A 27,834-nucleotide genomic window follows, 5' to 3' on the forward strand; every position below is an offset into this window, starting at 1 on the left:
TGTCAGTGAACCATCTTGTTTACTTCAACACTGTTTTCTTCATTCCTCCATGATTATAGATTTACTATACTCTTACTATAAAACCCTTTCAGGAAGCTAAGAACCTGTATTTACCCAATGAACTTTAAAGAACCTTTGACGAATGTTTTTTCTATTTGTGTACAAACCAATTTTTTTACTGTCATGCTCATGGTCAATCAGTGTGGTAAAAACTAGAGTGATATTTGGTTTTCTTAGTTTCTTTGAAACACTTATGATTCTAACAGTTCAATAGTCAAAGTTCCTTTGACATATTAACTTGAAGTTAATATTTGAAAAGTGCCTCGGACTACTGTTTAATTTATTTCCATACAGTATAAAGTAGTTTTTAATGTAATTGTATCAGAAATCAAAATAATCACAGGAAAGCACAGATTTTCAAACATTTTATAGAAAAAAAAATGTAATATAATTTGAAAATAAATATACTTTACTACATTACACAAACACAAAAAGACCTTAAATCTAGACATATTTACAGGGAGTAAATAAATAACAGAGAATGTAAATAAACTAAATTTAGGCAGCCTCTTCTATCTGACAACAATAAAATAAAAAGGTAGGTGTTTCTTTTGGCTATATTTTATTGTTATAAGTATGTAGCCTTGAAAACTCACTCACAAGTCTAGTTTAGTTCCCCTGTGTCTCATACTACATACTGCCTCTTTTTCTCTCAATCTCTCTCTCTCTCTCTCTCTCACACACACACACACACACATACACCTAGCTTTTTTTTTTTTTTTTTTTTTTTTTAGAAACCACACAGCCCTTATATATGCAGAGAAAATCAATTTTTGAGGCAAACTGAAAAACAGAAATGATCAGCTGGGGGAATGACATGGCCAATCCTCTTAGGCAGAAATTTAGCAGCAACTCTACTTGTTCTTTCAGTCTTTGCTCAAATCTTTACTCAATATACACATTTATGGTGAAATTTACAGGGGGAAGACTTGCTCACTCACTCTCTGTCAGTTGAGGGGAATGCTTCAAGAGTCCGGGGTTGACAGATTAAAATTGAAGGTTCAAAGTGCGGTGCTATTCATTATTAGTGTTTATGCCTTTATTCAGAAAAAAACATATATAGGCTGATCCTGCTCATCTCCTTGGCTTGTCGCATCTAGGACAGAGGGAGAATGGAGTGTGATTAGAAAATAGATGAACCCAAATGCACACTAATACAGCCACAAAACACACTCATTCACACACATCCACATACTCACTTGCAAGTCCTCTCATTGAGTTCGAGCTGTTTTTGCTTACAGTCAGCCTCTGAGTGTTTGCAGGTGCACAGGCACGTTTCAGGGTCCTGAATGTATAGCCTTTTTCTCCTCTCAGAACATGTACTGCAGCATGGTTTACAGTGAGTACTGAAGACAGGCACAAGGGACGGACAGGAAAAGAAATAATAGAGAAGTTATTTAAGATTAATATTAAAATAATCAGAATCCAAAGTTTTAAGCAAATCAATCAATGAAATGCACATTCTGACTTGCTAACCAACACACAGAGATGCTTTGGTGAGTTTTTTTGGACAGAAAAAATCAGCAAGCGGTGGATTATGTTGAGCCAAGTCTCAGGCTTAGCCTGTAGCCATGGGAACAGCCCACCTGAGTGTGCATAGGGGGATTGGGAGATGTTAGGCACAGCGTGGCATGCACCTGCAAGCCCTGCTGAGGTGTGAGACATGTAACCACAGTAACCAGATATCACCAGACGCACATCAACACTGGACATGCCCCCTCTATCTCTACTAAAATCAGGTGATGCTTGACATAAAAACATAGATCACAAAATAAAAAAGACTCAAGAACAGCTAATTTTATTCCACAACATGGTTCTTTATTTTGTGTCATAGCTAAAATTCAGGGGTATGAAGAAATATACTAAATAAAAACACCATATGATCTATACAATTACATTGATAAGCTTGAGGCGCTCATGAATTTTGTGTGGTTGCCAGACAGTAGGAGGAGTGGTGATGGCAGAAATGTATTTAATCATTTAAGGTACGACCTCCCATCATGACACTATGACAGTTCCACCGCAAATGACTGAAATAAGACACTAGTAATAGGTGGAAATGGTATTTTATCTTACAAAGCCAGATCTGGAATTCTCCTCCTGCAATAAACCTACTTCACAGGCTGCCATCTCGATATTGCTATGCTCTGTGTCTAGTAGAAAAAAAGTGTTTTCGTAATTTTATGAAGTTTTCCAGTAATTTGAGGGTTCTACATTCCATACATCTATTATATATAATTTAAGATGAATCAACCTCAGACAGTCTCTTGGTTTAAGATGATAAAATATTAGTTACAGATATAACTGTGGCTCTATAAACACCAGATACCTGGCAGGGGCAGTGTTTAACACCTGAATGTGCTCCTTATGCAAATTTGCACCAAGTGGTAGGTTTGAGCAATATTTATTTTTCCCTGCTCGAGATTTAATTACCCAGAACCAACAGCCCAAAAAAGACAGGAAATCGAGCATTTCCACCTTTTCTATTTTAAGGAAGGTAGGAGAAGGTGTAGTAATTTTGCCCACTGTGCAGTCGGGAACTACTTGCTGGCAGTGGCAATGACAAAAACACAGCTTGATGGTGGATTTTTAGGTGATTCCACAGTAATGAGCAGTAAACAGTAAAAAAAAAAAAAAAAAAAAGACAGTACATTTTTATATAATCCTTTTACAAATCTATTTCACGTATTTTTGAGTGATAAGTCTTTTGTAATTATGTATATAGTGTACGCAACTAGCTCTTACACAGGCAGCTCTGCTAATATAATATAATCAAAGTAAACATCACTGGATATCATGGCAGTGTAATACTGTGTAGAGATGATTAAATCGTTATTTCACACAAAACTACCTGGTGATCATCCAGTGTTCATAGAACCAGTTATATCTGCACCTAGCTTTCCATTTTTAACCACCAGGTGTGGAGTTTAACATCTGGATAATCTCTGACACAGGGAACTGACTCACCTGGCCAACTGGAAAGGTGTTCAGAGATGACATGCAATGTTGACCTTGAAGAATCTGGAGGGGTACACAGTGATGCCCAGGTAGCTGCAATGCAGACCTCCTGGAGTGGCATGCATCTAAGTAGTGCCCATGAGGAGGAAACATTCCTCATGGAATGGAATGGCAAGTCACAATAGGGGGCTGAATGTCCAGCCTGTTTGTAGGTTCTGGTGACATGTCTTTGCATGTCTCACATGTCTTTGCACTGTGACAAATGAGTAACTGGTCTCATGAACAAATAGCTGTCATGCATTTCAAGTAGTACTGCAACATGTGTACTGGGCACAATAGAGAACACACCATAGATTGACTTTTGTAGAATGCTGTGAGGTCAATCACTTGGTCCAAAAATTTTGGTGAAAAAGCCTTAAACACCCTACATTTGGTCACAAGATCACAAAAAAAATCATCATGCCAACAGTACATGCAGGGTGAACTAATCACTAAGGCATGCAGTTCTCTCACCCTTTTAGTGAGGTGATCGCTAGCAAAAAGAATGTCTTCAATGATATTCATTTCAGATCAGCACTCCGTATGGGTTTGCACGGAGTCTTCAACACAAGTAGGCGGTCCCCACACATACACTCCCAAAATGGCCGCCACATACACTTTTAGCATAGACAGAGACTTGCCATTATCTAGTAGCCCCTGCAAAATGGCTAATACTTTAAGCACTGGGCAGAGCATGAGCTCAAACTGACCATTCTTGGAATAATTCCCATCTGAGAGCATATAAGACCCATGTGTTAGGGGCTCTAGCATTCAGGATAGTTTCTTGGACTGCTTGTCACAGACATCAAGCTGCTGTCAGTGAGGCTCGCTGCTGGTAAGCCCACTTGAGCCCACTTCCATGTTTTTTTTTTTTTTTTTTTTTTTTTTAATACCTCATGTCTCTTTGGTGATTTATGTGCCTGACTGTCACACCATTGCCTGAACAGGTCAGGAGAAGGTTGAATCTTAGGAAGGAAGGCAGGTAGGAAGAACAATTTATGTGGTCTGTGACATCGCACTGCTCCCAGTCAGGAGGGGGAGGTGTCTGTGGTGACCATCTCTCTTTGAAGGAGAACTGCACCTAGGCACACCCTTTTCATGAGAAATGCTGCACATCAGGGGCCATGCCCCTTTCTCTGAGACAAGAATGCATGAGGTCATCCACAGACTGATGACCCATCAGTGACAGCCCCTTAGTTCCAGTAGGCCCATGTTGGAACTGGAATCAAGCTGATTCACTGATGTGAACTCATTTTTTGAGTGTATGAGATGAACAACATCTGACAACTTTAGTATGCATAGAGGTAGGATTTCCAGGAACCAGTTAGGACCGCTCAGTTCTAGAATAAGGGAGGAGCTGCTGTCCATTTCTGTACAAGGAAATATGTTGAGTAAGACCCCTTGTTCTGAATGGTGCCCTTGGCCATGTATCAGTGTCATGTGGCCAGTCTACCTAACTAGAGCAGCCATTCAAATGCTAGCTAGAAAATCACCAAAAGATTGCCCATGTATATCAGATGTGTGGCAATATAAGCTTTCATCAGCAAGTTGCCCGTACATCTGCACTCGGCATTGGAGTGGCATAACGTTTTGCTTGCTCTTTCTGCCAGAAAGGCAATACAGAAGTCCACAGGGACATACAAGCCAAGGCTAATGCCCTGCCACATAGCTGTCAATGTAATCCTTGTATTGAGGTACATTAAATTCTGTGGTAACCAGTGAATGGGGGAGCATATTCAGCATCATTGGTGGATGACCAACCCTACATGGGTCACTGCCATTTTAATGGTGGCTGTCATGTCTACAGTAGTGGCTAATATGCAGCCCATCATGGACTCAGAAAGTTGACACAAAGGAAAAAACTGGTATGGGGTGGAGATATTTATAACCAAATTTGCAAAATTTGCAAAATATAACACAAGAACATTGCCCCTGGTGGTTAAAAGAAGTGAAAAAGTACAACGGTTAAAAGATGTATTATTAATTCTAATATGTCCTGAATTTAATATAGTCAGCTCCAGAATTACTGGCAGTTAATTAGCTTAACTATACATGAGAGAAATCTAACTTTAATTGTAAATTTACTCTAAGAAAATAAAAAAAACACATTATACTTTTTAACAAAACCATGTGTCATTGTTATTGGTACCCCTGAATTTATGCACTATGTACATTTAGCACCTCCCTTTGGCATAATAACAGCACTGAGTCTTCTATAATGCTTCATGACACTGGAGAACTCAAAGCAAGGAATTTGAGACCACTTCTCAATCTCTCCAGTGTCCTAGGTCCTGTCTTCTCTTCAGCTCACCTCATAGGTGTTCAGTGCATCTGGGGACTGGGATGGCCATTTCAAAATTTGATTCTGTGGTCCTTGAACCATTTTTGTGTGCATTTGGACATATGTTTTGGCACTGTCATGCTGAAAGATCCAACCATGACCTGCTTCTTGGTAGATGCAGCCAGATTTTCATTTAAAATCCAGTGAAACTTCTTGGAGTTCATGGTGACATTTAAACTAATAAGCTTCCCTAGGCCTTTGGAGGAAAAAAGCCCCACAACATCACAGATCCTCCACCATAGTTAGCAGAGAGGATTAAGGCCTTTTCTGTATAAACATCCTTCATTTTACACCAAACCCACCTTTAGTGTTTGTGTTTGTTGCCAAAAAGCTCTATTTTTGTCTCATCTAACCATAGAACCCTGTTCCAGGCAATGTTCCAGTTGTGTCTAGGTGTGTATGTTTGTTGTTAGACGAAAGAAATGGTTTCTTCTTGCACACATTCCAAACAGCTTGCTGGCATGGAGGTGCTGTCTTAGTGTAGATTAGGAGACTTTATATCAATTGACCCCAAAATTCTACCATCTTCTGCAAATCTTCTCTAACCATGATCCTTGGAGAAATTTTTGGCTCCTTCACCATCCTCCTTACTGTGCGTAAGGATAAAATACACTTGTTTCCTGTTCCAGGCAGGTTCATTACAGCTCTGGTTGTTTTAATCTTCTTAATTATTGCCAAGCATAGAGCTATTTTTATAGCCATTGCCTAATTTATGAAGGTCAAAACAATTTTGTCTCATTTCATTGATGTATTCTGTGATTTTCCCCATGTTGTTGAATAACTGAGGGAATTTGGCCTCAGTGTCACCTCATATTTATGGATGACTGCTTAAGAGTTTCTAAACACTTAAAAAACTAAAAAACTGAAAAAAGTAAAAAATCTTTTAGATACATTCTATCTATTTAGGACCTGCCTGCCATAGAACTTAAAGTTATTGAAATATGTTCTGAGAATATAAACTGATCAGTTTTGCCTACTAAACTAATCATGATATTTTCTGCTCCATGAAAACAATCCAATGAATAAAACTCATACGGCAGTTTCACACTTGGTGCAATATGCAGTGTTTAATCAATTTGAACTCAGCCCTGGTGCATTTTCCCCTTGGTGCAGTTTGTTTAGGCCGATGAGAACACAGCAGTTGCATTTGGGTGGGTATTAATTAAATCATAATTCCTTAAGATATAAAACCAATATTACATTTTATCTGTGGTACTCATATATTACAGGATCTATGTATTTTACTTTATATCAATTAGTAATCTGTGCTTATATTCAAAAGTTTCTAAATATATAAAATGTGTCCACCCTTTGCCTTTAAAACTGCAACAACTCTCTGAAAATACACAGTTAGCTGGTGGGCTGTTGCAAGTATAAATTGCCATAGTTCTTTTCTAGACTTTGACTGTCTCACTTGTTTCTGTTTCTGCAGTTTGCAGACAACCTTATTGTTGTTACCTTATATGTTACTTTCTTTAATAACATAAATATTTTTTGGAAACCATTTTTTCTACTGACACAATAATACAAAATAAATGTCTAAGACAAATTTTATATAAAAACAAATTTAGGGTCCCTAAGACTTTTGCACAATACTGTATGTATTATGGAACTTTATACAAGCTGTTATAGTCCTAAAAACTCTGAAACACCTTCATTTAAGCTGCAGTTATAACAAGAACATCAGTAAGAATATCTCATGGGCCTGAATACACTGACACTTAAACAGATTCGATTAGCAAAGAGAAGTGGCTTATTCTCGGCAAGGGAGTTAGTTTTTATACACATTTTGATGTTTTGACAAAGCACATGGATATGTGCAGAGCAGAAATCTATGGTATATGATTTAAAAAAGTACACAGAATGCTACTTTTTACCCTCCTTTTACCTTTACCCTGCCTTTTTACTCTTTAACCACTTTTTAACTAACCCAAACACATCTGCCTTCGATATAAAATGCACTGCCATCACAATTTCACTAGGGACACTCCAATCTAACACTCCTTCTCTCTTTCTTCATAATAAAAACATTATGTTTCACATATTTATAACCAGGAAAACACACAGTGATGTCTCAGACCTAACTGTTGGTTTACATAAATCACAGGGTTGAAATCGGAGCAAGAATTGATCTCACTTTTGATCAAATCTCAACAGAGTAATGTGGGTAAGACCCACTTAAAAAGACAAGAAAAATAACATTCAAGACACAACATCTAGGACAGTCAGCAGTCACATTTTTAAAGACAGAGAAAAGATGGCCATTAGAAAACAATTGCCAAGATATTAACAAAGATCTTAAAAGATTAGTACCATTATCTGTAAGCCATGCAGCTGGAGAAAGCAGAAGGGCGCTCTATTACTGTGTACATCTTGTCCCTTTTTTTTTACGAATCATAGAGCTGGATTTGCTGAGGATTTTACTGACTTTGTATACCAGTTGAATTAGGTTTTGGTCAGTAAAGAATACTTTAGCCAATTTCTGCATGTTATCAATACTAGGGGTGTAATGATCGGACAATCTGAATTGGTGCATCGGTTTAAAAGGCAATGATCGAAATGAATCACAGCAACAAATATAATAAATTAATTTTTATGGAATATAAATGATTATAACTCAATTATTATCAAAAGACACACGAATGGTGTCTAAAAAAATCATATTTTTAAACTGACGTGTAAATAGGCTAGTGAGGTGATTTGTGTGTAACTATGATACTTTTAAAATAGTCCTTCTCTATGTCATCATCATTCAAATACAAAGTAATTGTAGCCCTACCCTAATCCTGAACAAAGCTGCTCATATATTGAACAGAGGGTACTAAATCATATCCTATTTTATTGTAGCAAATTCAGTATTGTAAAATATTGTATGGTATGGTATGGTAAAATATTGAATCATTGCCTTAAGAGTCAAAATTGTACGGCATCATGTGGAAGCCTAACGTTTACACCCCTAAATAACACTGCACTTGTCAATTAGCAAATCAGGCCGTAAGTGTGAAGAAGGTTAAGCTCGGGGTTGCAGTTGAGTTGCAGTTTCGATTTGGTTCTTTAAACAAAAATTAAGTTAACAAGGTAAGTTCGCAGTATGTACTTGCCATGGATTAATGCTAATTAATTGTGATTTTGGTTAATTAAAGGAGACAACATATCTCCTCCCAAATTAATTTGATGACCAAGAGCATAACACTCAGGTGCAGGTGGGTGGAGGAGAAGGCTGAGGTAACATACAAATCCCGCGTTTTGTCGCGGTTTTTCTTTCGCTTTCCCTTTTGACCTTTCCCCTTGCCTTTCCGGGGTTTTCTGGAAAAGGAAGAAAAAAACAAACAACAGCGAAGTAGAACAACTGAAATGGGGCAAATGATGCAACAGGTAAGCCAAACAGCCAATGCAAAGGAAAAAGTAGGGGTTTGGGGGAAAAAGAAAAAAAACTAGAGGCATCAACCAGCTCACAGCATGTTATATTGACTACATCCTATAGTTTTTGATATTATTAGGTCTCATTTGTAACAAAGGACAAATAAATGGAGAGACAATACAACACGACACTAGTAATGAGATTTTTAAAATGTGCATTATGGATGACATGGCAGATGAAAGTAGAAACACAAATAAGCCAAAAAAACCTGTTATTTGATGGTAAGCAGGGCTATTTTAAATAATGAAAGTTAAATGCGTTTTGTTTAATGAACAAACTGCCAGAGATTTCATAACTTTTTGGTGCTCCTTCCTGTGGCAATCAAGTAGATAAACAACATAACTCAACATAAGAAGAATTTCACATTCCATTCTACTAACACTGAAAAGTGTGGACACATCTAAAGCCAGCTATTCCTGTGCCAGACTCATTCCTAATCTGTGTTCACAGTAGACATGCACCAATCAATCTGTTATATTAATAATTAATTAATATTTATTATGGTTATTTACTTCTAAAATAAAAGGGTTTCTTTAAAAGTGCTTTAAAAAACTGGTTTTAAACTGACCACAGTCATGTGAAGAGACCCCTGTGAAGAATAACAGCACAACTCTGGAGACACTTTGTGACCTCGGTATTATAAGGTTTTCTCTGGTATTTTGGTATAAAATGAGGTCACCACAAAAGACTTCATCACTCTGGCTTACTTTACATTCCTGTGGTGTTTTTTTTTTTTTATTTTTTTTTTTTTGCAAAGTTCTGGTGTAAGAACTTGGTTATATATGGTTCATTGTGCTAGTCCAGGATGAACATAGGATGAACGCAACGTAGGCAGCCTTAGATAATCATTCACACTGTATTTACACCCTGACAGGAAAAAACAGACTTAAAGCCTTATACTGTATACAGAGCAGGAAAAAGCGGAAACATTTAGCTGTATGTGTTATGCTCAAAAAGACTGAATGGAAAAAACAGGATTAGTCTACTGTACTTGCTGGCCTTTTGATGGGGAAACGTAATTAACATCAGAATTAACATCAGAAAATATTAGCATATTAAATATTACAGACATTCCTTAGTTACATGCTTAATAAACTGAAATTTCAAGCTAGCAGATATTGGGTTTGGAAAGGTTTGAAGGATGTGTGTTTGTGTGGTTGCACAGAAACACATACAGTATATGATAATGCATTTTGATATATTTTTTTTTGTTAAATGTTTTAAAATGAAATTTTAAGGTAAACTCTCTTGTGTAGGAACAAATTCACATTTTGAAATTGAACCAGATTGCAGATTAAATCTTGAAGATAACATTTCTAAAAACAAAACTTAGTCAAAATGTATATTATTATTATTATTATTATTATGTGGGCTTAATAGGCTTAAATGTCTTTCTCTAAGTTTAGTACTATTTATTTATTTATTTATTTATTTATTTGGGACTGCTTAATGAGAAACATTCAGAAAAACAGTATTTGAGATTACAAACTAATAAAGTTCTATTTGTGTTTGGCCAGTGTTCAGAAATGTACTTTCTAAATGTCTCAGAAGTTTAACAATCTGAATCCAAAGTAGTGATGCAGTATAGAACTTTTTGAGAATAGCTAAATATAGCTCTTTTTCCAGATAGAACCTTATAATACTACAGCTTGAAGAGGAACCTTGGACTTCTTCACACAGAATATATCAAGCTACTTTATATTCTTAGTTTTGCACATATGGACTGTCCTCTTCAAAGTTCAAAGATAGTTGAGTTGGTATAGATTTATAAACAAACTCTGCATTCAGTCAGCGCAACAGTTCTGCTTTCGGCACATGCCTAGTGCAAAGTTGTTTACCATAAAATGTGGCAAAGCATTCTCCAGTATAACCTTTGGCTTTAAAGATACAGCACCCTCTATACCACTTAGATATTCTTGACACAGAACACATTTCTATTGAACTCCACAAAGGACAAAGGTACCACCATCCAATAATTTAGGGACCCAAAAGCAGATGTTGATCTTCCTATGCCCAAAACTGTGATAAGGCAGGTCAATGCCTTAGAAGAAAATCATAAAGTGTAGAAGGCAAACTCAAAAGCTCACTCTTATCTGAGACCACTAAAGATATCAGAGACTATGAACTCCATCAACATTTTACTTCAGATCATAAAAAAAGTCACTGACTGTGGAGGTTGCTCTCACCTATACCATGATAACATTAACGCACACTGAGAAATGGAGGAATAACTGCACTAAATATTGGAGCAAGTCCACTGACCTCAGTTTTTGAAGTCCAAAAACTCACTTACCTTTGAGATAGCTGAGGTCATAATGTTGAATGATGTTTGGTAAATCTACATTTACTACTGATTCATAAACTACATTGTAGCGCTAAACATCAACATGCTGATGACGATGATGATAAACATTACCACATACTACATCTAGATATAATTAATATTATAGTCAAAAAAGAATGAGAATGGAAAAGAAGGGGAAAGAAAAGGAGCTACTGATACCAGACACTGTCTTGCCAACACACAGACAATCATGACTTGAAAATGTATGCACTTACTTCTCTGTCTTATCTTGTATGTCTTTCTTTACTCTAAAAAAAGAGAGTGAGAGACAATTAACTTTATGCTTACTATTTTGGACTTTTACAGAGGTGAAGGTTCAAAATCACTTCAGCTAAGCAGCCCTGTGGTGCCTCTTAACTCTGTGCTAGGTTAGGTTAGGAAGCTCCTCACAGAGGAGACTCCTAGAATTTAATGCCCACAATAAACAGTAAAGAGAAAGAGCAGTTTCTTCAACAAAAATTCAACTTGCTATGATTGTGTACAATTGTTACAGCAAATTTTTTTACCTGCATTCACATTCAGTGTGTTCTGCAAAACTCATTGGGTAGTTGCGTTTGATGCGCAGGGGTTTTAATTTTTGTACCTATAAAACAAAACACACCATGACACAGCCAAAATGGTACATACAACAGGCTTGACATTTCATTTCCATGAGAATATTTGTCCTACAAACAGAAAAGATAAGTGATAACCCAAGTATCATATGATTTATTGTAAAAGACTGTATATGTTTAAAATAGTAGGAAAAATTCTATTTGAAGGGTACCTACACTGGGGCTTTATAACACATTCATAAGCATTTTAAATACCATTTTATAAGCAATAGTGGAGGATTTATATATAACTAATGTAAAAACTGGTGAGATGACAAAAGTTTCTATGAAGGACCCTTGATTATCAAGTTAAAGCATTTTCTTATTTTTTTTTTTCTTTTCATTGAAGTGATGCATGAAAGGTTGTGGGGGCAAATACTTTCACAAGTAGGAGCATGAAATTAAATGACCTTTAATTAAAGTGCTGTTGGTGCAGAGGTGCCAAAATTGCTTAAAAAAAAAAAAAAAAAAAAAAAAAAAGAATTACCGCCAAAAAATTACTGTATGTTGGTGAATGAGACTTAAACTTGAAAATGTTTAAATGTTTATTATAACTCATGTAATATAAGTGATATTTTATGACTGATAGCATACTTTATTGTGCAGAGTGTTGAATGTATTGTTTCGATAGCCTTGTATCGAACAAAATGATAAGTTGTACCATTATGGCCCTAGTATGTACCCTTTAAATAAAGTGCTACTTAAAAAAAGAAAGTACATTCATTAGACAATATGAAAGTGGAAACAGATCATATAAAGTGAGTGTGAGCAACAAAGAAACAAACAGAGAAAGATTTACAGTAACTGGTAGTGATGCACCAAAATGAAACTTTTTGAGCAAAACCAAAACTAAGGACTCACTGAAATTAAAAACCAAAATAAAGTACCTTATTTTACTGGCAGTGTATCAGGGCAGACAAAGCCCCAAACTGTTAAACATATGCAACCTCCAATGACAGTTTGCTTATTCATCAATTTGATCTTTGGGATATCTGTAGTATCAAACTCACATCTGGTTGGAGTGCATGTAATTTTTAAGGATAATATTTTAACTTGCTTGATTTGAAATTATAGCATATGAGGGTAGATTAGGGTGTGTTGTATTCATATGACATGTAAATAAAGGACTACTGGCTGCAAACAGGTAGGTATGAGATGATACACTAAAGCAACCATACGGGACATAGCTTCAGAAGACGATACTGACAAGAGATGATATTGACCCAAATAAAATATTACATTTTAATACATTTATTTTAGAATGACAGCATATCAGACCACTGCAATATCAACACACTGAAAAGTAGATCATGATTTATTAGGTGTAATTTTCCACTATTATTAACATGCTATTTAATCTTTTTCAATGTCATAAAGGTATTTCATGGCAGTGTTGTTTGATGGTAGATTGTGCCTTTAATAGTTAGGTTAAATAAAAAGTTTGTGTCATCATCGATACATGACATCCACCTGAAATGCACAAGCACGTTGGTACAGACGAGGAAAATAACTGCGATTTTTATTTTGTATATTTCTTCAACCCTCCAAAATTAGTTTCTGTTTATGCCACTGATAGCACAACATGCTTCTGACTAGTTTTCCGATGCGAGTGTGACTTACATCAAGCGCAGCACACAAACAGTGATTTTATCCTGCGTTTCAGACAGCGGTCAAGCCAGCTGCGGTACAAACCAAAGTGCATATATATATATAATATACGACAGTTTACAGTAACTGTCCTTCAGATGGCTACACTACGGATCTGATGTGAATTCTGGATAGTGTGGAAAATGTTGAGCAGTAGTGTACTATGGGCTGTTTTGATATTATGTTTTCCAAGTTCATGCAGGCCAAATGAAACAAGGCTGCAAGCCTGATTAGCGTAAATTTTTTTACTATTAAGTAAGCATGCTTCAAGACAGTTAAGTTACTTCGTGCTTTGTATGCTACTACCTCTGGTGCTGCTGCCTAGTGTGTAAGCAGAGGTACAGCTCATAATGAATATTAAACGGAAATATTGCAAAACATGATACACATACAAAATTTGTCTTGCCAGTATTTTGTAACACGATATTCAAGACAACAAAATTCTCTCTGTTGCCTGTAAACAGATCCAGTGGGTGAGAACTGTTTTCTACACAGCTGAAGCTTATCTCATCAACTGATAAAAAATCTCTGCTCGTTTTGATGTCGTATAGCAGTTTTAGATTTGTTTATATGCCATTCTGTGCACTCAAGTCCATTATTGTTGCTGTGCACCTTAATGATGAATGCTATCACGTGTAAAACAAACCTCGCAAGTACACAATCCAGCCTTAAAAAGGCTATGAGTTTTTATTTACAATTATTTATAAAGCTACAAGCAACTGCCATGTAATGTTTTGCATGTGCAGAAAAGATCATGTAGTGATGTTAGGAAAATGGCACATGTACATTCAGCTCCAGAATTATTGGCACCTTTGGTAATGATTGGTAAAATAATGGTAAATGAATTATTGGTACCTCTGCATTTAGTACTTTGGGCAAGGCCCTTTGCCACCATAACATCACTAAGAATACAGAGCAAGGAATCAGTGAGCCCTCCACAATACAGAATCTCTTCAGATCCTTTAGCATCCTCTCTTGTGGACTCTCATCTTGAGCTCACTCCGCAGGTTATCAATAGAGATTATATCAGGAAACTGGGATGGCCATTTCAAAAACTTGATTTTTTGGTCATTAGAGCATTGAGCATATTATTTTTGATCATTTTCCTGCTGGAAGATCCAACCAGGATCCAGTTGTAGCTTCTTGGCAGAGGCAGCTAGAGTTTCTTTTAAAATCTCCTTGCACATCATGGAGTCCATGATGCCATTTATCCTTACAAGGTTCCCAGGGCCTTTGAGGGAAAAACATACTTTTATGTTCTTTTCGGCATAATCAACCTTCTTTTACACCATGCCCGTCTTGAGTGCTTGCTCTATTTTTGTCTCATTGACCATAGAACTCAGTTTCAATCAAAGTTTCAGTTGTCACTAGTGAAGTCAATGTACTTATGTTTGTGGTTTGATGAAAGAAATGGTTTCTTCTGGCACATCTTCCAAACAGACTTGCTGACCTATGCTACTCTCTTCTGTAAATCTCCAACTGTGATCCATGATTTGTGCCTCTCTAATCATCCTCCTTACTGTGCGAGAGGCAAAATATGTCCTCTTCCAGGTGGGTTCATTACAGTTCCAGTTGTTTTCATCTTCTTAATTATTGCCCTGAGCGGATTCCGGTATTTTCAAGCTATTTTTATACCCAGTGTCTGATTTATGACATTCAGCACAATTGTGTCTTGTTTTATTTATGTATTCCGTGATCTTCCTCATGTTGTTGAATTATTACAAAGGGAATTTGGCATCCGTGTCACCTCATATTAACAGGTGTCACCTCAAGTAAAACAGGAAGTCATGGATGACCTCTTAACCTCTTAAAGTTCCTAAACTCTCAGGTAAACAGACATTAATATGTTATTGTCAGTTCACCTTATATGTTCAGTGTGAGATTAAGCTACAGATCCACAAACCACACAGACATACCTTCTTCACCCTTTATCTTTACCAGGGCTGCTAATAATTCTGGAGTTGACGGTATGCAAAGTGCAGTTTGGCCGGGATACACAGATCATGTTACCAACTCCAGTTACCAACTTGGGTCACTGCCTTACAGAGCTTCATTTTATTCCCTGCTCCATCACACCAGAGCTTGCTCAAAAGCTAGTTATGATGACCTCCATAAGTAGGATCAGGCATTTTTGGAGCAGGGAGACCTTAAGAATCCAGGGGCTCAAAGGTAGTTGTAAGTACCACTTGAATGCTCATTCAAAGAAAATCTTTTTATCACTTTCTGCAACTGGAATGAATTCAGAAGTCTACAGAAACATTCTGTCTGCCAATTTACAGAAAACTGCATCCGATCTAATTGGGAGGAACTTCGCATGCAGCACAATGGCCCAAAATACACTGCCAGCACAACGAAGGACTTCAGGGCCAAGTGAATCACCAGACCTTAACCCAATTGAGCATGCATTTCACCTCATGAAGACAAGACTGAAGGGAGAAACAACTTAAAACAAACAACAACTGAAAGAAGCTACAGGCCTGGAAAAGCGTCACAAAAGAAGAAGAATGCAGCAGTTTGGTGATATCAGTGGGCCACCGGCTTGATGCAAGCAAGGCATATGCCACCAAATATTAAGTGTTATTTACTTTAATATACTTTAAAACTATCTGCTCCTATACTTTTGATCACCTAAAAATTGGGTCGTCTGCCACAAAAAGGTGCCATTTTCTAAGTTGGTTAATACATCTTGATGTAAATATCAGGAAATGAAAGCTAAAATTCTAATCTATCGGATCATATCTATCTTTTGATCTCAAACCCGAATGTTTTCAGTGTATAGTAAAAACAAAGAATTGGCCTTGCCTTTCCAATATTTTCATAGGAGACTGTATACAGTCCATAAATTTCACTCAGAGGAGACAGGTTGGCACAAACAAAGCAGACAAACACTCCCCATTAGCAGTGAGATTCTCCCTAAGATTTTCAGTGAGTGGCGTTCTGACCTCCATGGTGATGTTGCGGGTGGCAGTGGGTGTGCACTCCAACATCTCGTCATTGCAGCAGCCAGCACAGCGCATAAGCACCACACAGGACGGAATGAAAATGTGCTCAATGTCATCAGGATACTCCTGATGGACCTCCACCAGCATCTCCCGTGGCCGGCACATCGACTTATTGTAGACCTCAGTAAAGGGCACGACTGCGGAGAGATATAAAGCCATATTATAAATCCAGTTGTGTTAGAAAGTTGGTGATAATATTGTCTTCTTTGCAAGTAGATATTAGTGTGAAAGTCAAGTTTAACTGAAGTTTGTGAGCCACTCTGATTACAAATTATGATACTGTATTGCCTCTGATGCATTTATTTATATCCTGTCATGGATGTGGGCTTTCAATTTCAAGTTCTGTGTTACTGTTCCACTAATGTATTATGTTTCTTCTGTATAAAATAAAAAGTACATTGTAATCTGAATGTAATCTGAATTAGAAGTATAATGTCAGCATATTGTCAGCAGTATACTGCAGGCAACTGTGGTCTTTCGACTTAAGCTGTTCTATTTTTGAAATGCAGTGACAAACAGAAGTGTCAGTGCTGATTTTCGTTAACATTTTCTTTCCATTACATGGACATAAATCTGAAGCCATCTGATATTCGTCAGTACATGATCAATGTAATCTGATAAGTAAATCTGACTAGGGACCCACCATGGACAAAGGCAATCATTTCATTTTAGCAGATTTTACTCAACGATCATGTTCCATCCCAATCCAACATATTAATGTGACCAGTTTTTAAAGAGTACTGAGATAATAAACTGGACCACATGTTTCTCCTTGGTCCTCTGTTATAACTTAACAAAGATAGAGATCCGCTAGGCACATAACCAAAAAAATGTTTTTTTGGATGTTTGTATAAATAAACATCAGAATCAGAAGTTTGTATATTTGTATATTTGTCCAGCAGAGGGTGCTCTATTCATGTGAATATACGCATATGTAATAAAACTTAGGAAGAATTATTGCTTAAGGAAGAATTATTGTATTTTATTCCTTAAGCGCCATTCTTAACTTACCCTCATTTGTGCTGCCTCCATTCTCTTTGGGGATATAGGCACTCTGTGGAAAAGAAGTTAATGTAGTCAGAAATTGAACTAGAATTCTTTTCTGATATTACATTTATGGAAAGGAAACAAACTGTTGCAAAATATGGAAACAACAACTATGAGGTTTCATTTCAAACCACACTATTTTAATAGATGGAATTTTCTCTCTTTGTGGTTATTCCTGTTTCAATTATACTTACTGGCATACTTACTACATACTGTTTTTGAATGCCCTTCTTATCTTTAGTAAATCCTGGTTTCTGTCATGCATTTGCTTCGCTACCTACAAATTTGGTTTAAAAAAAAAAGGTCTGGCTCTCTCAGTGCTGTAATGTCATGCAAATATCACTGCTTGATGCAACCTTTGTCATTCATTGCATGTCAGTTCCCACAGTGACGTAATTTTGGGATTGCTGCCAAATCAAGGTAAACCAAACCCTCCAGCCTCAACTCACAGACTTGGCGGATGTTTAAAGAGCATTACCTAAGAACCATATATTAAATGACTTTAAAAGTGAAGTTTGTCAAACTCAATAGTAAAAATCCTGAAAAAAATGTTTCACTCAGGAACTCAGATTTTTTTTTTTTTCTTCATACACGATAATACAGGTGAGCAAGGACAAACCTGAATGTGAACCTTAAATCCACTAATCCATGACAAGACATAGGTACGGACTATGCAATGCTATTGAAGAATTACTCCTATTCATGGGATTGTGTTGTATGCTAGTTGGCTTCAAAATACTATGCTATCCTGTATACAGATTAATACAACTTAGACTACCTGACAATGTCACTCGTCAGCATCATCTAATGTATAATGGCATAAAAATTATGTTTCTAACACAATTAAGTCACATGATTTGGCAAAGTATAGGATTCTAAACCGGATGTTGCACAGGTCTGGAGTCACGTTTCTCACGCTGTCAAGTAGTTTCATATTGCAAGTTATAGCCTAAAAAGCTGCTATTGATAGGGTGCATACTTTGTTTTACATTACCAATGGCTAAACAATGATACGATTGTCAAACACTCCTACTTAGGAATCAGTGTCATGTTCCACCATGCTTTGACTTGCAAAGTAGTACAGTTTTCAAAAATTAAGAAGTACATCTCAAACTGTCAAAACAAATCCATATTTTCTAGGTGTTTTTGAACCAGCAGCCTAAGATACAGCATAAACTACTATATAGTTACTCACATACCAGCTTATTACTGGTTTTACTCCACCTGAACCAGAAGCAATTGATTACTTAATTCTATTAATATTACGGAATTAATATTGCTAATTCACTGCTACCCATGTAAACCCTTTACCTCCCTGCTAACTCCATCATTCTCCAAATATGCTCCATGTCTTCTAAGTATCATAATTAGCAGATCATATTTATATTCACACAGCAGAAATCCCCAGTGTTGAATTGATACCCCCCAGTGCTGAACATCTACAATGATGAATCAACTGTTACAATGTTCCATTGTGACCACTTGGACTTAAATTAACACTGCAGATATTGTATTCACCGCTGGGGATGTTGCTGTGGCCAGTGGAACTATTCATCTTGTGCTCAGTCACTTGGTACTTTTTAGGCAAAGTGTGTGCACAAATTTTGCCTGTTTCAGTACTTGTTATAAAACATGATATGTTACTAGGATCACTGGTAAAACACTGAATGTTGATCTAAATGGTTTGTCTTGGTGTGAAGAAGCTGGATTGGATCTGATGACTGCCTGCCAAAGTTTAAACTGTATATATATATATATATATATATATATATATATATATATATATGTGTGTGTGTGTGTGTGTGTGTGTATGTATACTGTATATACACACACATATACATACATATACATATATATATATATATATATATATATATATACACACACATATACATATATATATATATGTATATGTTTGTGTGTGTGTGTGTACGTGTGTGTGTGTGTATTTATAACTGTAATGAAGCTTTTTCCAGATCTGCTGACTGACGAAATTGTCTTAATGATTTCCTCATTTATATGTTAGCATTAAATTAAAGCATGTCTATACATGTCATTAAAAGCATGTCATTAAAAGTTTGGCTACGAGCCTACTACAAATTCCTTGCTGAATTAACAACTTCACTGTTTATATACTTCCTCATACTGGACAAATGCACAAGCGTTTATTCAGGACTGTAGGTGTTATTTCGACACTAAGCATTTTTTCATGTGTTAATGATTTGGACGAAAGTCAGTTAAAGGACAAAAGTCTTCCAACGTGGTGTTTCGCAACCTGGATTTAGTCTGGACTGGCAAAGCTCCATAAGCACACTGCGCCTTTAATATCACCAAGGTGGCTCTGACGAGGCCTTCACAAATATCACACTCTCCCCTTCGGTCGAACACACACACACACACACACACACACACACAAGCTGGTAGTAATTACCATCCAACCCTCAAGTACTCGATCGCTATCGCTAAGGAAAAGCGTGATCAGAATAAGCAGACTTCGTTTGGATTAGGATACTATACATTTTGGGAGGTGTAGACAAGAACACGGTCAATGACCTCAGTGACAAGGACGTCCTTGTCAAACGCGCGATTGGCGTGATCCCAAACGCATGACAAAAGTACACACTGAGCGCGCACACGCAAAACTTACCTTGACAGCTGAGAAATATAGGAGCGTCACGCAAAACAACTGCAACAAGCGCACGGCCAAGTTCATGACTGACATGGCGCAACGCGAAAGTCTGGTTAAAATCCTATCGTATGATAGGCGAACTTGTTCAAAAGCATCAGAGAGAGTCTCAGAAAACAGGGCAGACATGGATGGAGCTTCCTAACGGTGGGGGTCAGGAGAACTAATCAGGCTAAAGTCTCATTTTTGGTCCCACGAGACAAGACACCTGATGAAAAGGAAGGACAAGACGTCGGGTTCAACTGTTGCCGATGATTTTCAAAATATCCAGAAACGTCAGAAGCCACGACGCGAATCCACTCACATGGTCCCAACGCAAACTGAGCTGTTGCTCAAACGGCTTTACAATCCACATCACAGTAGGCTAATAATCCCATGATTTGACTTGTCACTCGGCTGTTAAGTTTTATACGAGTTCGAGGGGAAAGTCGGGCTCTGATGTAACTTTGAGCTGTGGTGGCTCAGTGAATCACAGCCTGGCAGCCCCTCGCGCAGAATTCCTCAGTGCCCGGGAAAACCGGGTAGGTCTCTATCTTCTGCTGCTGAAGAAAAAAAATCAACTTCGGAATCCGCTTCTTGGTGGGTTTCAAGCAGTTTTTACCAGCAATTTCTTTTCTTGTAATTTTTTTTTTTAATCTTTGAGTCGGAGACGTGACACCGCCAAGCTAAAGCCGTGCGCTCGAGGGGTTTCAACTGTCGGTCACTCGGGCAGCGCACCGAGGTTGAAACTCCATATGAGCGCATCTGATTGGACTGTACTGCGGTGGGCGTGTCTACAGCGTTTTCCTTTTGTAAGAATGTGTCAACGTTGATGTGCTGTGCGGCATAATGCAGGAGTGAGATTAAACGTACACGTTTTATGTTAACTTTTATGTGGACTTCAGTAAAACCAAACAAAAAAAAATTTACTACGAATGAGGTTGCTCTTAATCCCCTGACTGATGCCATTTGGGCCACTCGTAGTATATATATACATACATACATTATATATATATATATATATATATATATATATATATATATATATATATAATGTGTGTGTGTGTGTGTGTGTATGTATATATGTATATATATATAAATGTGTAAATATATTAGCTGTTAAATCTAATGATATGATTGTGATCACCTTATTAGACTTTAACACTGTCTATAATTACCACGCATTAGTGGTGTAACTGTGTTATAGGTGCTTGAATAAATTACACCCTTTCAAGTCATACTTTACACCTATGTCCTCTGGCTGAAATAGCACTAGGATACTGACTGTGTAAGGAGGTATGCGCAAACTGAGCCGGAGTGTTACAGTAACCGCCGCTAAGCCGTCGCCTTTTTCGGGACCGGTCTGCCATAATCGGAAAATTAGGGTGTAATCATATCATATTCGTCATCGTTTGTGTGTGTGTGTCTGTCGCCACGTACAGGTGTGCGTGCGTGCGTGAGTCAGTGCCAGGAGACCGGATCTCTATAACGCGCGCTGTGCACGTGATCTGAAACGGTATCATTCATTCTCCAACGGAATGGCTGCGTCCAAAAACTGCACGCTCACGTATTTAATAATGGACTAAAATAGTAACCAGTAGTATAGCTACAGACCTAGACTACTAATTAGTGCGAAAGTATGCGCTTTTGGACGTAGCCATCCCCCTTTTCAGCATATGAATAAAGTTACCGGTGCCCTGTAACTATCTCACTGGTATTTTAGAGTTATACCCTAAATAGCCTGAGTGACTTAATCACAGCGTGCTGCCGGGTACATCACCTCAAAAAAAAAAAAAAAAAAAAAAAAAAATGAATGCAAATGCAAACAAACTTAGTGATTTTTTTTTCCATATAGCAAAGTTCATTTTCGGAAGAAGAGCTATTTCAAGTAGGATTATGACCAATGTATTCTACAGGTTAAACATTTTAAAATAACTTTTTCCTTTACACTAGTGCTCACGCTGGGCTGTGTGCCACTGTTTCATAGTCACTGGGCTCCCATGCAGTCTGAAGTCATTCATACGTTTTCCTCTATTCATAAAGTCGAAGTGGCGCCCTCTGCCTGTCGCATAATGTATATTATTTCAAGAGTTTATGAATCATAGTCCTGGGTCAGTGTCCTGATTAATACATTAATTATTGAACAAGTCCTTCTTAATTTGAACTTAATTTGTCAGAGTTACAAAAAAAAAAAAAAAAAAAACCCTAACTCTCCAATATGCCGAAATATTTCGAGAAAGAATGCTAGTTGAACAATTGGCAGAAGTATTCGCATATTAATGAAAAGGTTAATTGTGCATTTCATTGATACCTGTTGCTAGGAGAATTGTGCTAGGAGAAAGTGATTTTAGATTTTTTCACAAGTATGTTTTAATGATACAATTTTTACATTTATTTTAATTATACAGCATTGATTTGTGATACTGTCAAGGTCAGCTCCCATATTTACACCTCTTACCATATTTATCTCGTTCTGTCAAATAATGATTGATGCCCCTTATCATCTTTCTCTCTCTCTCTCTCTCTCTCTCTCTCTCTCTCTGTGTGTGTGTGTGTGTGTGTGTGTGTGCGCGCATATGTGAAATAAAGGCAGTGTACACACACCTCTGTTAATACTGTTTAGTCTGAGTTACAGGTGCAGCCTTGGGCTGGTGTACTGTGTGAAATACGCTGAGAGAGGAGAAGAAACAATATGTGATAACACACCAGTAAGAGAAACAGCCATGTGTCTGGTCTGGAGAGGTGTTTACATGTTCGTTAGTGTGTTGCACATCAAAATTTAATTGAAAAATAACAGAGTAAGTTTGGACTCTTGTTACTGCTGACTCAGTTAAAATGTTGGCAAGGACAGCGCTAATGAGCTTTACACTCCCATTACATTTCTACTTAGGACATCCCCCCTTCCACACACACAAAAACTCACAAAAGCACACACACACACACACACACACACACACACAAGGCAAGACATAATAGTACCTGTCCTGGTGTATTTCAAAGTAAAAACACGCACTTTCCTGCACACTTGTGTACACACAACCAACCTGTACATTGTTCTTGCAGAGTGATCGAACAGTGGTCACTGTTATGTTGTAGACCCTCAGAATGAGCACATGCAAACCTGCCTAAACAGTGTGTGGCATTGCATTAAAACATGGCATTAAAAGTACAGTCAGAAATAATGTACATTTCTTGCTTCTGTATGCATTGTATGTAGATATGTCTGTATTCTTCGGGAGTTTATAGCATATGTCACAACTAACTGTAAGCCAAAAACACACAAATAAATGGTTTATATGAGTACAGGTCTTATCTAAATCAGACTTAACCTCACTAGTAATTCCTCAAAAGAGAAGTGGTTTTTACAGACTTCTTGATGTGAGGGCCCTATATAAACATTTAAACATTTAAACATAAATAATATAAACATTTAAACCACTACTACTGCCCCTCGCTGGTTGCTTTAGAATTAACTGAATATTTAACGGCTGTGTTTCCCCAGTGCTGGTTCTGGGGTGCTCTTACAGAACACATGTTAGTGTTTTACTACAACTTCCTTCTTAATTTCATGAACGAATTGCTAATGAGTTGACAAGTTGAGCCAGGTGGGCAGAGAAAACATCACGATGTGCATTATGGGGGTATCTGTGGATTAGTATCAAGGAGCACTGCTTTATGGTTTGAAGAACTGTATGCCAGTAGGCCCTCATAACAATGTAAACTTTCTTCTAAATAAAATGTTTTCTACAATATTTCAAGTTAATTTAGTTCAGTGTATAGAACGAACTTCCCCAATTCATCCCCAATTCTAGAAAAGAAAAAGAGTAAAACATGAGCATTTCAAAGAAGGTACACAGGCAGCCTCTTAAAACATAATTAAGGCTTCTGTGTAGGAACAATCCAGTTTTTACAGTAATATGTACTTAAACAAAAAAATATGTATCTAAACAAATAAATAAATGAACTAATAAGCATCAAATAATATGTCTCCACATTCATATTGCAATTAAGGAATTTTATAATGCAATGCATAATGTCTCCACATTTAGTGTTTAGTTTTAAGGGATACTTTAGTGCCTATATTTGCTTTGTATATATATATATATATATATATATGTATGTATGTATGTATAACACTGCATGATTAGCTTTCATGTCCATTTCCGTGAAAGGTAAACATGTAGTGTTATGTAATTCAAGATACCTGTTCTGTTCTTTCAGTCTCCTGCCATCTCTCTGATGTTGCAGAAAAAACTGGTGACCCATATTACCACACCAAGCCCCATGAGAATAATAGATCTTCTCAAGCACATAAGTTCACTGCTGGACTCTTCTTGTGATAACCCGCATGCTGCCCATCTCTTGCTACAGACCTGTGTTTCACAGGAAGTTCTGACAGATTCTTGGGCAGAACTCAAAGCAGATGAATTCCATCATTAAAGTTAATCGACCAATAAATCACTGCCATTCCAGCAGTGGAACATGTGACCTTCAACCCTTCCAGCTGTGTAGTGCGTGCAGAAGCAGCGTAGTGCACATCTTCAGCAGTATGCCAGAATTAGAAAATGTGCAAATACCAGACATTTCTACAATGCCTGGATTTATACAAATGCAAGCAATCTCTCAAATACATCATACATAATAGATCCTTGTAAACACCTATTTATAAAGCTCAGTGGAGATGCTGAAAAAATGAGATGACTTATAACGTACATGACAGGTCAGTGAAGTGGCTACAGAAGAGCAGGCATTTCCATGAAAATTTGTGATGCAAAGCAGATACCATCAAAAAAGGTGATAAAACTACATTCATAATGTAAATCTATATCATTTGATCCCAATACCAGGATATTTTTTCATATTTTCAATTGTGCCTTTAGTATTTTAAGTATTGTGGGTGCAAAATATTTTAACAATACTCCCTCAACATATTTGCTCTGAGATGTGATCATTTCTATGTGGCTATGATATAATTCAACAGGATTTTACTGGTAAATGGCTCAACAATGCACACAGGTTTGGGTGTAACACAACCACAGAGTGGGTCATTGGTGAAGTTGTTAATATTACGTCTGTGTCAAGTACATCCACAACCTTAACAAATATTTGTTTGTGAGGATCATTGTTGTATTTTGCACCATACCAGTGTACAGAACAAAATCAAGTTAAATAATGAACCTAACAATTAACCTAATAATGTTTGAACAAGCAAAACAAATATTTTGCTTATGCATGATACTCCAACAAAATAAAAAACTTCCATAATTAATTGTTCAAACTGAGTCAACAGTGATGTCCAGTTTAGCTTCCTCTGCTCTGCATCAGAAATTGACAAAATGGGCTTGTGGTGGTTATAGCCATGGGTTTTGCAGAGAGGGAGTCATGTGAATCAAAGACACTCCAGTGAAAGGGAATTCCACTGACTGTGTAGAAATACTGTACATTTAAAGGACCCACTGCAGGCAACACTGGTCATACATAAACATATGACATGCTTTTGAGCACTACTTTCAGTGTAGCTTGTCCAAGCTAAACCATATGTCACTTGAAAGCCAGTTTATGGATATGGATGGCTGTTTTGAGCAGGGGTATGGGGCCAAACCATAATGAAACTTACACCACATACTCAGTGAACCTGCACACTGAAAATATTTCATGTCCAAGAAAAGAGCTGTAACATTTTCAAAAGGCTCCATAATCTTTTAAACAGGTGATTTTGTTTGCCTTAAGCATTGGTAATACAGTATGTAGTGAAGTTATATAACTTCTTTTACTGTCCAGTATGGACATCATGTTATCTTTTTACCTTTATCTTTCTTTTCCAATTATCTTAATGTGTCTTTGATGGGATCTAGGTATAGTTTGTTTCATATTACTTCTTTTCTTTCTTCCTTTTTTCCTTCCTTCCTTATTGATTGATTGATTGATTGAATGAGCTTACTGTGCACTGCTGTAGTTTTTGTTTGTTATTTAAAAACCGTTATATGTGTATCTTTGTAGTTTATTTGTATAGTTTAGAAGACTCTAAAAATACTGAGACTTTGAGAGTGATTCAGTGGTAATGTGATTATATCAACAATTTTCAAGCATTCAGAGTGAGATATGTCAGGTGAATTTGGATGAACATCTTCTACTGTACTACGACACAGGCGAATTAACAGTTACAAGCTTAAATCACTTTTTAGTCATCAATACTGGACTTATGCCACATTGCATTTGTGAGGTGTTGAAAAGGATACTACACTAATTGCTGTATGATATAACATGACATCAAATGAGAATGCTAGGACCTTGGTGGAGGTAATTGGAAAAGTACATCCACCCAGACTTCCACAGTAGTTTATACTCCTGCACCACATCCATCACCATTAGCACATTCGCCAGTACCCTTTTCAAGTGCTGCACTCATCTGCTTGTATACCAAAGTATGCCCATCAATATGCTTCACCACCCAAGATTGCTCAAGATCTTCCGTCCCTCACTTCACAAATGATGACCCCACAGTTTGCAAGGCTAATGGTTGCCCTGAAGAACCTACTATCAGATAATGGTTGGATGACCCAGAAAATCTCCCTGAAGAACTGTGAACAATGACTCCCAGGTCATTTCTGGAGCACCACTGCCTAAAAGGATATTTACTATTGAGGATGTGATCAGGAATCTTCTTCAGATTAAAACAGTTAGAGTAGAGTCCTTCAACATGCCTCAATTGAAAGTACCCAAAGAAGCTGTTCTACCACACCTAGAAGGATCAGAATAGTTTCTAAGGATCTGGAACAGGTTATGGGGTACAAAACAGAGCTCCAAAAGCTGGAAATGGTTGGATATGTCCTCCAAGTCATTCCCAGATGCTGCTGCCCTCTATGTCCTCCTGGTTGTCTGCACTGGCATTGTCAGACTGATACTCTAACATACAATTCACTCATGTACCAGTCACCCACTACGCAGATTCTGCATTCTAGCTAGCCAGTATGACACATTGGGCTATAGTGTCCCATTTACCACTAGAGCTAAGATTATTGTCCAGCAGCTCTGCAAAAGACTGGGATAACCCCTGTCTGCCTGCCAACCTCAAGTATGGCATACCTAGATTGGTGAAGATGTTATGATACCAAGATGTTATGTCTCCCTCAGCTGGACACTACTCCATGTTATAGAGACATCCCTGTCTCCTACAATAGCTTTGAACAAGCTCACAGATCAGTGGGCTACCTCTGTTCTGAAGACGAACAAGGATGAGTTCAAACCGCCTTCCTGGCAACTCGTTCCAGAGTAGCATCCAAACAACAGTTGTCAGTGATGAGACTAGAACTTTATTTAGCAATCAGTAGGACCCAGCTAGCCAAGACACTTCAGAGGGAACTGGCTGTGAACATAAATCATGTGTGCCTGTGGTCTGGTTCATCCACTATACTTACATGGATTAAGTCTGATTTCTGTCACTGATTTTGTAGATACATTAATAGCTGACATCCAGATTTTAACAGATCACATGTGGCATTATGTGCCTCCTGATGATAATCCTGCATATCAGAGCCATCTCACTGAAACCAAGGTCCTGTAACAATGAAGGCTCGGGCACAGAATAAGGATCTATGTGCAATGTGTTTGTTAAGCAGAAATGTTGTCAAAAACAGTCCATTGTTGATGCAGAGGGCAGACAAATCCAAAACACAGTCAAAAGAATAAGTTCAGAGCAGAGTTCAGAAACCAGGCA

At 37.4% G+C, this 27,834-nt stretch overlaps 1 protein-coding gene across 2 annotated transcripts; it reads right to left on the bottom strand.

The window, feature by feature from the left end:
- Positions 1–408: 408 nt before the first annotated feature.
- On the bottom strand, positions 409–20,857 carry vegfab (vascular endothelial growth factor Ab). 2 transcript variants are annotated; one of them, XM_026922823.3, is made up of 8 exons: positions 20,100–20,857; positions 17,417–17,459; positions 16,346–16,542; positions 11,670–11,746; positions 11,379–11,411; positions 8,633–8,704; positions 1,260–1,406; positions 409–1,156 (listed from the first exon to the last, which is right to left on the bottom strand). In XM_026922823.3, exons 1-8 carry the CDS (start codon positions 20,265–20,267, stop codon positions 1,135–1,137), a joined length of 759 nt encoding a protein of 252 aa, XP_026778624.1. In that variant the 5' UTR covers positions 20,268–20,857; the 3' UTR covers positions 409–1,134. The 2 variants fall into 2 exon arrangements, with proteins under 2 accessions (XP_026778624.1, XP_026778625.1); XM_026922824.3 differs by lacking the exon at positions 8,633–8,704.
- Between the last annotated feature and the right edge of the window lie 6,977 nt (positions 20,858–27,834).

The sequence above is a fragment of the Pangasianodon hypophthalmus genome, chromosome 18 (genome assembly GCF_027358585.1).
Source record: "Pangasianodon hypophthalmus isolate fPanHyp1 chromosome 18, fPanHyp1.pri, whole genome shotgun sequence".
NCBI lineage: Eukaryota > Metazoa > Chordata > Actinopteri > Siluriformes > Pangasiidae > Pangasianodon > Pangasianodon hypophthalmus.

Excerpts from the sequence above, each read along its gene's own strand:
- vegfab (XM_026922823.3), bottom strand. The coding sequence starts at position 20,267 with ATGTCTGCCCTGTTTTCTGAGACTCTCTCTGATGCTTTTGAACAAGTT. Across the intron at positions 17,460-20,099 it reads TATATTTCTCAGCTGTCAAG|AGTGCCTATATCCCCAAAGA; the intron begins GTAAGTTTTGCG and ends TCTTTTCCACAG. Across the intron at positions 11,412-11,669 it reads CACACTGAATGTGAATGCAG|AGTAAAGAAAGACATACAAG; the intron begins GTAAAAAAATTT and ends CTCTTTTTTTAG.